We start from the raw sequence: 12,883 nt of genomic DNA, 5'->3' as shown, positions 1-12,883 counted from the left end.
TCAGGCTCTGCCTCCCACCAAAAACAGCTCCACAGGGGCTGTGCTGCACAGCACCCCGGCCCAGGGACGGCTCCTACCAAAAACGGCCTCACTGCCCCTCTGCACACGAGGCCAGGTTTGCCGTGAGCAGGTCTGACATTCTATTTGGCAGTTTCCATATGCTTTTTGGCTTCGTTTTAGAAAATACACACTTCAGACTAAGAGAACCCAAGGGGTCTGTGTCTCCGGCCAGGCCTGTGTGGGTGGGGGTGCAAAGCCCTCGCTCCAGCAGGCCTGGGAAGACAAGCGACAGGGACAGGCAGACAAACCCCACACACGAAAAACAGACAGTAGCTTTGCATTTTCTTTGTTTTAGACCAACGGAGTTAAAGTGATTTCTTCAGTAAGACTTACGGTACCAGTATATAAATTAGCATCTCTTTAAAGAAAGTTCTTCACATTTAAACTGCAGTTGAGGAGGTGGCCGTGAGGCGCCTTTCAGGCCAGGTCGTCCATGTTAAGGTCAGGAAGAGGCTCTCTCCAGTAGCAGAAGGAGCTGAACTCTGGGCACGGGAATGCAGAACTCTGTTCTTTATTCAGCAGTGGGAACACGTGTTCCACCAGCTCACTCAGTCTGTAATACCTGCACCAGAAGAGAAGAGAGACCGGTACGTAACAGTCCAGTCGCTGCTCCCCTGCAGCCAAAAAGGAGCTTGAGAAGTCTAGACTGGAGAGCTACAGCCAAAGGAGGCACCACTGCTGCAGAAGGGGTTTTCAATTTTATTGTGCCTGTTTACTTTTCGAGACGTTTCAGCCCCATATCCAAAGCTCTATGTCCCTGGCAAAGAAGATTGTCATGTATCATATGTAACAGGAGATGCCATGATGCTGTCACCTCCTTCCTAAATGCTTTCTTTAGCTGAAATAACAGAAATGGCCTTACGAGGATTTGTTCCCCTTAGTCCGCTCCTGGATCAGCTCCCCCTTTGGGTTGACAGTAAATATCCTGCAGTCTGGAACTCCCACCTGCATGTAGGCGTACACGTCCTGCAACGAGCACCAGACAGCACACGCTTCAACACCCCTGTGCAAGGGGACAGAACAGACAGCTTCTGGGAGGAATGAGAAAAGCTCATCCAAAAGGGGCACAGGAGAACTGCCCCTTAAAAGAACAGGGCCCCTAAACAACAGCCAAAAACCCCCCAAAGCCCCAGCAGTATACATGCACCCTATCAGAACATCCCCTGCCTTGGAACACCCAATTCCTGTTCCCAGCCTGGCACCACAGGACCTGTGCCCCCCCCCGTGTGCCTGTGAGGGGCCAGGGGCCCGGGGTGCACACCGCAGGGTGGGAAGCTGTCCGACTGACCAAGAACACCAACAGGCAGCAGGGATTTCATACAACCCCTACACACCCCTCTGTGACCAGAACAAGCCTTCTGGCAGCTGTCACCAAGGGATCTGCCCGGGGGGTTCCCCCACCAACCCCTCAAAGGCACCAGTGTCCCTTTGCCATATTCAGATGCAAATACACAGGAAAGAAAAGCCCAATTCTTCCCTTCCCAAGCACTTCAGCGTTTTAACCCCTGAAGGAGAAGGGGCAGACTTACGTTGGGCCTGTTTCCAAAAGCAGCATAGAAAGGCTGTTTGCTGGGAGCAAACAAATTCTTGATATCATTCAAACACTCAATTTTGAACTTTTCAGGCTTCTTTTCTATTACTTCCCTAAAATAAAATGTCAACAGTCAAATCCTAAACGATGACTCAATCGAGGGCATCCTGCTCCCCCCACTGATCTGGTATGTATGGGATAGAATTCCCAGCTGGGAATGTGGTTTGTGAGCTGCTCTTACTGCAGATGGCCACCTGGTCACAAGACCCCACCAAGTGCAGATGGAATCACAGAACTGTTTTGGTTGGAAGGGACCATTTAAGGTCATCAACTCCAACCAACCACCCCCCATCCCTGCCAGGTCCCCACTGCCCCGTGTCCCTCACCCCACATCTCCACGGCTTGGGAACCCCCCCAGGGGTGGGGACTCCACCACTGCCCTGGGCAGCCTGGCACAGGGCTCAACAACCCTTTTTGGGGAAGGTTCCTGCTCCCCTCCCCGCCCTCCTGTGAGCACTGCACTAAGGCCTTGAAAGACAAAATCCAGCCCGGGGTGAAGGTTTGAGCACAGCTGCCACGCTCAGCACCCAAACCTCTTCAACCTGCTCCCTTCTCTGGGGTGGGGGGCGGGCACAGGGTCCCCGTGCTCACCTGTGCAAGGCAGAGAACAAGCTGCTGGGGGACAGCATGAGGGGGCCCCTGGGGAGGATGGTCCCTTTGTCGTTCACCCAGTGCAGGTACCCTCTGGTCATCGCCGCCATCCCGATGGCACGGGCCGAGCAGTACAGGAACTTGTACCCGTTCCTGCAAGAGAGGTGCCAGCTGAGCCCACGGGCTCCCCTGCAGCCCAGGACCCTGCAGCAGCTCTGCCCACGGGCACCAGCGTGGCACCGGCCGTCAGGGCGCCGCGGGCACAGCAGGGGGGGGCTGCACAGGACCTGCAGGGCAGGGGGGGCAATACCCACACCACACAACGAGATGGACTAGGTGGGGCTTAAACAGCAGCCACAGTGCCTTGCCCCTGCCTCTGATGGCTTTACAGCACCACCACAGTGCCTTGCCCCTGCCTCTGATGGGTTTACAGCACCACCACAGTGCCTTGCCCCTGCCTCTGATGGGTTTACAGCACCACCACAGTGCCTTGCCCCAGGTTCTTGCAGCCCAGCAGGAGGACAGTGGCAATTACTTGTGTTATCTGCATCACAGAATGTTGGATGCCAGACCTCTGGCCTTGGTTGTTGGATTTTTTCAGGTTGTTGGCAGAATTTGCAGCACAGAGTGAAGGGTGGGTAGCAAGGAGCATTCATCAAGCCCACAGATTTTTCCTGCAGACTTTGTAGGTGAATCTGCTGCACAGATTTGTGCACAGTTACTGCAGGCACAAAAGGCTTGAGTGCTGATGGCTGTTCTCAGAGACCTGATTCAATTTGGGAAATCATTCCAAACCCCTCTTTTATTATGACCTGCCCTCTAATTCCCAAATTACAGAAACCCCTAATTGCTTCACAGGTTACATACTCACTCATTTATGGAATGGTAAAGCTTTGCAATGCCCTGATGAGTCCAGTCCTTGCCAAACTGAGGCAGGATGTGTCCCAAAGCATCAGACCTAAAAGCAAAGCCAGAGGTGGCCGATACTCAGTGTATGAGTTTTGTAGAGAGCCACTAATCAATATACAAAACTGATAATGACTATTGTGGAAGTATCTCTGCAGAATGTCCTGATGATTTCAAAAGAGCAGTAATTACTCCAGGCAGAGCAATTAGTGGAGCCACACAGCACAAGTGGCTGTTAAACCTGGAGAAGTGTGACAGGCACGTGGCCAGTGCTATCCCTCTGCAGCTTTCCCTCAGAAGCCATTTCCAGTTTGCTGTAAAGGCAAGCACAAACTGAAATCAAAGCCATGGGATTTTTTCATGACTCTTATGAACGTTCTTTAACGGTCTTAAGTTTCTTTGTCTCCTTTTGAAAAGCAGGATTGGAGCAATAAAGAGAGATTAAAAGCCAATAAGCAAAGGGAGGAGCCCCAGTGCCACTCACTTGGTTATGGTGCCGTCGATGTCCGAGATGATGATTTTGTCATTCCAGTTCCAGAGATAGATGGTCCCTGCACAACGGCAAGTCCCCTGGTACTGGGTGGTGATACTGAACACCACGTCGTTGGGGCCGTCTCTGAGCTTCAGCTTTGCCTTTAGAATGAATCACAGCAATTGGAAACAGAAGGTGCCCTCCCCGTGGCATTTTTGGGATGCCAGGGGCTGCAGAGAGGGCTCCCAGCAGCCGGGTGTGGGCACCCTGCAGAGCCAGGGCTGCAGCCCCCAGGCTCCCCACGGCTCCCCTGGCCTCTGCCCCTGCTGCAGCACTGATGGACCCTCTCCTCCATCCCCTCCCCGAGGCAGGTCCCACGCTCAGAGAGCAGCAGAACCAGCTGCACAGCAGTTAAACTGTGCATCCTCAGGCTGCTCAGGACCCACGGCATCCAAACTGCAGGAGCCAGCAGTGGAGAGGTGAAGCAGCCCATGTCCAGGCAGGCACTTACTATTTGGTCCGAGGACAGTCTAAGTGACTTCTTGTACGACGGGACGCTCCCGTGGGCTGGATGCTCTGCTGGGACAGAATCCATTTTCAGGGATTCCTTCAGCTCCTGCGATGCTTCATCACTAGAGGAGTCATCTTCTGGAGGTCTAACGTGACATGGACCATAATAAGTGTGAGCTACAGAAAACCCTCCTTCAATGTGTAAGATTTCTATGCAAGAGTCACTTCAGCTTACACCGAGGACCTCTGCCAGCCCGACAGCAGAGTCCACAGGCTAGTGCCCGCCCAGGCATGGCAGCAGGTGCCGAGCAGCCAGCCAGGCAGCAGTGCAGGCTGGTGCTGGTGGAGCACTGAGCACCACCAGGGCTAGCTGGCTGCAGGGGGGCTGGCACAGGCACAGGCACGGGGCGAGGAGCCGGGTGAGGGTGCTCAGTGAGCTGCCAGGTCCCTCCCCGAGACCCGGGCTGGGAAGCTGGGGCAGCAGCTCACCTTCCAGCACTACTCACTGACTTATTTTTCTGCCAACTGGAGACTTTGAGATTGAAAGTGGCATATTTAATTTCCCTGAAGCACTCAGCCACAATATATTCAGTTTTTTAGACTTTTAAGACACCAACATTTACAAGTATCTTTGTAAACACATGGGAGGATATGAATATTCTTAATAAATGACCTAAACTGGGACAGTTTTGTGTTAAATACTGCTAATTTTTAACACAATCTTGGGCAACTTGTGCACTTTAATACTACTTTATTATTTCATTTAATGTTACAAAAAACTGCACATGGTTTAAGTTATCCATACAATATTAAGATTTTACAGGCAAAAAACAAAGAATGGCAAAGAGTGCCTTGGAAACAATTCCTCTCCCTTTGGGGAGCAGTGCCCATGGGTAAGGGGCACCATGCACGTCCTTGTTCTGCCAGTTCCATCACCATTTCAGGAGCAAATGCAGTAAGATTTAGGAAATAACTGCAGTGTATTTGTAGCCCCTACAATGTCTGCTGCCACACTGCTGTGCTGAAACGTTGGCTAAGCACATCTGGTTCCTCTTTGGTAGCTTAGAGGAAAATCTTTCTTCCCACAGTAAATTCCTTTCTGAATTCTTCATTTAAAAAAAAAAAATATATAAAGAAAAAAAGGCACATTTGGTCCCCAAAATAGTCTTCAGACAGGAACACACCTGCTGTTCACTTGCTCTTTCACAGCTGCTGGCAGCTCACTGGCTCTTTGTGTCTCAGCTTTCCCCTCTTTCGCCTCTGGGATCTGCAGGAACACGGTCACAGAAACAGGCTGACATCTGAAGCACTTGCACTGGCCCAGGGGAGCTCCCTCACACCCAGGCAGGCAGCCCCAGGACAGCACACAGACCACACGGAGCCCCAGCTCTGCTCCTTCTGTACACTGGTGAGCAAAGGCATGCTCATGGAGAAATACTGCAGTAAAGCTTTTTGTTCTTTCAGGAAACCCACCTCTGCATCCCAGGAGTGGGAACCGTGAATTTAACATGAGGAATTTAGCATAAAAAGAGCTGACAACCTCTACAACTATAAAATTCACTGCTCTGAAGTAAATTTAAGGCACACACTCAGGTTTAGAAGGCTTAGTGCAGTGTGAAACGTTGTGTCCCTCAGCCAACATCTGCTGTGCAGCACAGCACCTGCTTGTCTGTGCACCCCATCCCAAACACACTGCAGTGGCTCTGACAGCAGCTCACACCTCCCAGGACAGGATCCTGGACACTGTGCAACAGCTGGATACCATGGAGCTGGCTGGAGCAGCTCATCCCAGCAAGCAGGGACGTGGTGTGTGAGAGTGACTGCAGAAGGAGCTGCAGCTGCTGCCACAGGGAGTCACCCTCAGGTGGCAGCGGGGGACAGGGAGCTGTGGGAGCAGTGTTCTGGGGCACTCCTCACAAATTACAGCTTTCCCATCTTTGAGCAGCCAAGGGAAGAGAAAGCCAGCCCAGAGCAGCCCCAGCTACCTGCTTGGTCAGGCTCTCCCTCTTGCGCCAGAACCACCACCTTCCAGACTTCTTTGGCATCTTCTCTTTGACCCAGGACTCAACAGTAGCCTGAGAAAGGAGGCACGTTTTTAACTTGTATTAAAGAAAACAAAATAAAGAGATAACCATGTGTTGCTAAGTACAAAACCTTCCCAAAAAAGTCTATGTGTATTGTCTTACCTTAGGCAAACTCTTCTGGAAGACCTGCAGGCTCAGGACCATGGGAGCAGCCAGTGCCCAGTTATAGTACCTGTTTTCAAACACGTTACTGGTAAGCTACTACAAAACCTGGCTGGGTCTGGCAGCATGCAAACAGCCCTTTTGCCAACAATAATACCTATTTCCTGCCAACTGCTAATATCAACGTTTTCTGCAAGCAGTTATTTTAATACATGTACACAATTGGTGGTAATGGCTGAAAAAAATCTCACTTCAGTTCATGCTAAATTTAATGCAAATCTTCAATTCAAAAATCATTCCCTGTGGGGCTGAGGAACAGATCCATCAAACTCAACAAACTGCAATGGGAGCTGAGAAGTGCACTTGATTTAAAGGGCAGATTTAAAAGGAGATCTTCTATGACCTAATTACGTGATATAGAGAATTTACCTGTTATAAATCCTTATTACCAAATTTGGATTCTCTATGAGTCCAGGGTTTTCAGCAAATTCATGATAAGTTATAATATGTTCCATGAATTTTTCTGCAACAGAAGCAGATTTTAATTAGAAGGAGTAACATAAAATCCCAAGATGCCAAATTAATTTGTAGCTAGGAAAATGCTCCCTGTCACATCAGAGCTGAGCTAGTAACAGCCTGACCTGCCCAGGAGCTGGGAATGCCCCTGAGCCAGAGGGTCCTGCCCCTGGAGCTGGGAATGCCCCTGAGCCAGAGGGACCTGTCCCAGGAGCTGGGAATGCCCCTGAGCCAGAGGGTCCCTGCCCCTGGAGCTGGGAATGCCCCTGAGCCAGAGGGACCTGTCCCAGGAGCTGGGAATGCCCCCGAGTCAGAGGGTCCTGCCCAGGAGCTGGGAATGCCCCTGAGCCAGAGGGATCTGCCCCTGGAGCTGGGAATGCCCCCGAGCTGGAGGGAATGCTGCTGGCCCCAGCAAGGAGAACTAAGGAATCAGCAGAGGGAGGATCAGGAGGAGGCAGGAACCAACTCAGTTCCTGTGCCTGTCAGAGCAAGTTTTCTTTAGCAGTTGTTATGGCAGGTGAGGGGCCCACACAGCAGCTCACTGGGGAGTGGGAAGGCTGTGCCAGCTTTGCAGGTCTGTTTAATCCCTAACGGCAATTTCACAGCTACTGACTACACAAGTTTGCAGAAATTCATCATTTCCTGTAGGCCCCCTGCAAGGAAGACATTTTCTCCAGTCAAATCCAATACTGCCACCACGTTACCAGGAGAGCTGTTCTGAGCCTTTCTTAATAAGTGTTTACATTTCACTTGATGCATTAGAGCCCAGATGACCACTAAAGAAATAATACCAAAACCACTGCAGCACACGTTCATGAAGGTGAAGTGCTCTTAGGAGCTCCCTCAGAAATGTATGTGTCAATATTAAAGTTAACCAGAGCATTCTGAGAGAAGACTTGGCTGGTAACGTTCTAAAGCTTAAACACTTGGGACAGGGAAAGCACAGCAGGAGAAAAGACAGGCCCATACAATAGTCAAAGGGATTTTTAATTGCTTAAAAAACACCAGACAAAACAACACTGAAGAAAAAACATCATCAGGCAATTGGAAGGAATGAATTGTGAAGATTTATATAAGACTAGCAAGTGATGGCAGCCAGAAACGAGAGTGGCTGGTCAGATGTGCAACGTGTAGAGCAAAAGAGGAGACAGAGAAAGCTTCTGGAGCCACAAAGTGCCCCCGACCAGCCTGCAGCTGAGCTCTGCTGCACGAAGCGCAGGGAGCGAGCTGCTGCCCGCTGCCTCTCCTGCCCAGGGGCAGAGCAGGGGCAGAGCAGGGGCATCCCCTCCCCCGGGGCACTCCCTCCCTCCCGCGGGGCAGTCCCTCCCCCCCTGCCCGCGGCAGTACCTCGGGAGATCTCTCCGTTGTCGCTGAGGCCCCCGCAGAGGGAGAGGGTGACGTCGGGCAGGTCCATGGCCGAGTCAGACAGGCACTCGGTGCCGCTGTCGGCCGCGGCGCTGCCCACCGACTGCGGGGACTGGGACCCCGACAGGGGGTCTGACTCTGGCCACTGCCGGAACCCCGCCTCGGGATCACTGCACACAGAAGGGCACAGAGCACAAGTGTTGCACTGGCACTGCAGGAGCACTCACACCCAAACCATCCTGCGGCCACGGCTCTTTCAAGTACTACATCACTTTACAGCAAATACATTTGAAACCAAGCAAACAAAACCCCAGACCCAGCCATACCCTTCCCACCCCCTGCGACCCACCCTGACACTGCCAGGCTGACAGTTTCCAGCTCTCCTAACACTCACCTAAATGGGGAAGTAATTACATTTCTCTTGCCTGCAACATAATTGGATTTCGATGAGGAAAAGATCCTCTACATTCTGTTTTTGCAGAACAGCACCATGCTCCTCAGTCTTTACCAGAAAGCTGAGGAACAACAATATGGTGTGTGTGGTTTAAACTGACACCCCCCTCCCATATTTGCAGAACAAACAAGATGGAAACTCTGGGCAACGACCACCCACGGGATCTTCCAACATGTCTCTTGTCAAATCAGAAACAGGTTTTCACACTGGTACCAGCACCGATTGCTCCACAAAAGCCCAGAAACCTGCTGGCCAGTTCTTTTTATCAGAGCTGGTGCATAAACACCTAAATCACACGTGTAATAACTCACACAGTGCCAGCATAGTCTAACCCTCGATGCACAGAACCTTCACCCAGAGCTACCTTTTGGGGAAGTAGAGAGCTGCGACCTCAGGTTCCAAGGCCTTTAGGTCCTCCAAGTAAATACCGTCAGGCCCCTGATGATGGCTCCGCTTGTGCACCCCTGTTAAATTTAGCAATTAAGATTAGGCAAAAGAAGATATCCAGACACGTTAAAAAAACAACATGATTGTGGAACATTCAGACTTACTCACAGCACTTATAAAACCAAGAGCTTAACTGTCGTTTTAGTGAGATAAGACTTTAAATAAGAAAAAAGCAGGACTATCTGCAAAGGCACACTCACACTGCGGCCACTACGGCCTCAGGTTTGGCAGACCATGCTGAAGGACAGAATCCACAGCTTTATGAAATACCTTTCTTTTTTGAAGGAGAGTCGGTTTTTGCTGGAGGCTTTGTTTCTGGCAAGGGGTCCACCAACAGCCTGGAATGATGATCAGCATCTAGTGGCAACGGATCTTGCGGCTCTACGACGGCAGAAGCGAGAGAATCTTTAACATCCATCTGCTTAAGCAGAGGATGAGTTCTTGGCTCAGGTTTCAGTACTGTACAGACAGCATCTTTCACATCATCGTCATCTTCAACTTCATCAGAGCTGAGGATGACCCTAAAATGAGTCTTCTCTGATGGGGTAATGGTAGCTGTTCGGGGGTGTTCCAGTTTCTCTTTTTTGCTTATCTGAAAAAGAGAACTCTAGTCAACCCTTTCACTTCACACACTGGTTTTATTCTGGCCTCAACGTTCAACTCGTACTCATGGTCACAAACAAACCAGGTAAGAATGCAGAGCTGTGTTTTAGCAGCAGAAGACATGTCCCACCTTGCTAGCAGAGTCCCCTGCAACAGCAGTGTCCTACTCACTCATTTACAAGCTCAGTAAAGAACCTGGCACAGAGGCAGCACTGGCCTGACCCAAGCTTGGCAGAAGTGTGCATGTCCCAGGGCTTCTGTCACCAGCTGTCCTTTTAGATACCAAACTTACTCTATCAGGGCTACACTTCCTCTGGAATGAACTAGAACTTAGCCCAAAATAAAGGAAATTAATTTCTGAAGTTGATTTCTTCACTTTCTAAGTAAAAATTCAAAAATTTCAGATTTTTACTGCTATGTTTTGTGGATTGACTTTGCTGAGCAGCTCCTGAACTCCACACGTCCCCTGCTCTGCCTGCCACGGGGAGGAGCTACTTCCCTATTTCAGCTGAATTCCTCTGAAGAACAGCAGCAGATTCCCACCTCCCTCAGATACACTCCGTTCACAAAGTTAGAGACAACAAATAAATTTACCTTGGTTGATTCTGGGAATCCTCCCCATGTCCATTCCATGTGAGATTCAGACCTGAGCAAGCTCTCAGCAGGTTTAACTTCTAATTCTGAATCACTTTTAGGGCAGACTGTCTCGGAGAAAGGGCTAGCAAATCAACAAGAACAAACAAAAAAAAGCAGTGTTTAAAATGCATTTGTTGTGCAGCTACTGTTGGTAGAGTTTTGTACAGCTCAACAGAGCTTCAATTATTCGGCAACGTGGCAAGGAGCCCAGCAGGGTTTTCAGACAGTGAGAAATTAGGTTAAAACCAAAATCACATTAAAGGACTTACATAGTGATCACCCTAAACAGCCTGCTCTGCTCTATCTGTGCAACTACAGCTCTCCCCTCAGCCCAGGCTCCATCTTCAGACAAAACAGACAAACCTAGAAGAGTTTGTCTAAAAGTAAGACTGAAATTACCTTTAAACTCCTTTGCTCTGCAAAAATGCAGCATTGAAGCTTGCAGTGCCAGGACCTGAGCAGCAACAGTGCTGCCAGCCTAACTCCTGGAACTCCACCACGGGAGCTCTGGAGAGGGAAGGGAGACTACTTGAAAACTTCCTTCAGATGTGCTTGGACTACTTGATGCCCTGAGGTCCCTTCCAGCCTGGGCTGTTCTACGATTTAATATTGAATCAATACTTTAATTTAATACTTTAACACTGAAAATTCTACAGTAACCCTTACAGGTATTTAATTTATGGTTTGGTTCTTTTCCTTACAAAATTCCTGCAAGAATTAGTTTTTTAATGCAGTATCATAGTAGAAACTTTCTGGGTGTTTGTGGAGTCAGGGTTTTGCTCTATCATAGAAGACAAAACTGATCACAATTCAGACTGTGAACACAGACAGCACACAGATCAGGATCCAGGCAGATTTTTTAATGCAGTATCATAGTAGAAACTTTCTGGGTGTTTGTGGAGTCAGGGTTTTGCTCTATCATAAAAGACAAAACTGATCACAATTCAGACTGTGAACACAGCACACAGATCAGAATCCAGGCAGAAAGAATCCCTCCTGTTACTCTGAGGGACACCACAAAATCCGAGGTAGAAGGACACTGAAACAGGTCTGCAGTGGTGATTCATCACCACAGCACCCCTCTCCTACCAGGACAGCCCAGGAGAGCTGGTGTTGTCCAGCATGGAGAAGAGAAGGCTCCAAGGAGACCTTACTGTGGTCTTCCAGTATCTGAAGGGGGCTTACAAGAAAGCTGGGGAGGAATTTTTGACAAGGGCTTTTAGTGATAGGATGAGGAGTAATGGGTTCAAACTGGAAGGTAGGTTTAGATTAGAAATTAGGAAGAAGTTCTTCACTGTGAAGGTGCTTAGACACTGGCCCAGGTTGCCCAGGGAAGCTGTGGATGCTCCATGACTGGATGTGTCAAAGACCAGGCTGGATGGGGCTTTGAGCAACCTGGTCTAGTGAGAGGTTACTCCCATGGCAGGGGGGCTGGACCTAGACAATCTTAAGGTCCCTTCCAATCCAAACCATCCTCTGATTCTAGGGTCACACTGTTAACTTCAAGCCTTCATCACACAGTGATACAAAAAGGAAACAGTTTAGAGATTCCCTCTCCCCAGTTCCCCTTTAACAACTTCTACAGCCATTTCCTGTGCTGTTAGAAGGTCTTACTGAAAGCAGCACTACATGTAACACGTAGTGACATGAAGCAACAGACCTGGATGTTTCTTTTCATGAGGGATACAAACTCATTTTCCCTACGTGCCAAATAATTTGTTCTGTTTGTATCCTGAGTGAACTGGAAGCCAAGCAGAGATATTCACCTGTTCTAAGTGTAATTCTTAATATCCAGCAGCACTTTGCAAAGGACTGAACACTTCAGGGCTTTGAGAGCCTAAGCCTGGTCCACTGCCCCCAGGGGGTATGTTTTCCATTACTACTCTCAGGGTGAAGTCTTCAGCCCAAAGGTCCATGGCTGTAGCAGTGATCTCCTCATGCTACCATTGCTTGTTAAAGCAGGAAGGACATCCATGGCATCAGCTATCAAAAAGTTAATGGTTATGCTCTTTGGCTTTATCCCAGTGAGCAGCACAAGCATCCTCAGACTTGGGCTGCTATCCCTTAGCTCCCTGAAGGGTTCTGAGGAGCAAAAGGACCAGCCTCAGCTAAAATACAGACAGCTCTGCCAGGTCTCCAAAGAGCAGGTTGTTAAGAGCTGCCACTTCTCTGTCACTGGATGATGGCTACATTACACAATCTTTCCTTGCTAGCTTAGGAGAAATAATTTCATTCAAAATTTCTCTTCTCCTAGATGGCTCATCTGAGAGACAATTCCCCACCCAGCACTCCTCTAAGAGGGAGAGGAGAACTGCCCATTTCTCCATGACACTACAGCCTGTTCTAGGTAGTGTCTTCTTTAAAAAACCCCAAACTACAGAGAGCCTAGTGATGCACAAACAAGTTGGTAGAGCCGACTATCCCCTAAATATGTAAACAAGAGAGGCACAAATCTTATCTCCCCAGCACAGCCTGCCAGCCTACGTTAGCCTGAGCTCCATGAGCTGGGAAGGAGCTCTGCAGAGGCCTCTGCTCTGCAGCTCCCC

General features: G+C 49.6%; 1 protein-coding gene across 1 annotated transcript in view; it reads right to left on the bottom strand.

Moving 5' to 3' along the window:
• Positions 1–477: 477 nt before the first annotated feature.
• The window catches only part of LPIN2 (lipin 2), a gene marked incomplete at its 5' end in the record, with an annotated part of 15,977 nt that continues 3,571 nt past the window's right edge, over positions 478–12,883 (bottom strand). The window contains 15 exons of the mRNA XM_008944389.1: positions 478–622; positions 923–1,026; positions 1,590–1,704; positions 2,243–2,395; positions 3,114–3,200; positions 3,633–3,781; positions 4,132–4,276; positions 5,315–5,397; positions 6,116–6,205; positions 6,317–6,386; positions 6,746–6,839; positions 8,180–8,367; positions 9,016–9,115; positions 9,369–9,690; positions 10,296–10,419. Coding sequence (XP_008942637.1) covers positions 478–622; positions 923–1,026; positions 1,590–1,704; positions 2,243–2,395; positions 3,114–3,200; positions 3,633–3,781; positions 4,132–4,276; positions 5,315–5,397; positions 6,116–6,205; positions 6,317–6,386; positions 6,746–6,839; positions 8,180–8,367; positions 9,016–9,115; positions 9,369–9,690; positions 10,296–10,419 — 1,969 coding nt within the window. The remainder of the gene's footprint in view (positions 623–922; positions 1,027–1,589; positions 1,705–2,242; positions 2,396–3,113; positions 3,201–3,632; positions 3,782–4,131; positions 4,277–5,314; positions 5,398–6,115; positions 6,206–6,316; positions 6,387–6,745; positions 6,840–8,179; positions 8,368–9,015; positions 9,116–9,368; positions 9,691–10,295; positions 10,420–12,883) is intronic.

Source organism: Merops nubicus, unplaced genomic scaffold, assembly GCF_000691845.1.
Source record: "Merops nubicus isolate BGI_N331 unplaced genomic scaffold, ASM69184v1 scaffold18417, whole genome shotgun sequence".
In the NCBI taxonomy this organism is placed as follows: Eukaryota; Metazoa; Chordata; class Aves; order Coraciiformes; family Meropidae; genus Merops; species Merops nubicus.
This window is presented reverse-complemented; position numbering and strand designations above follow the sequence as displayed.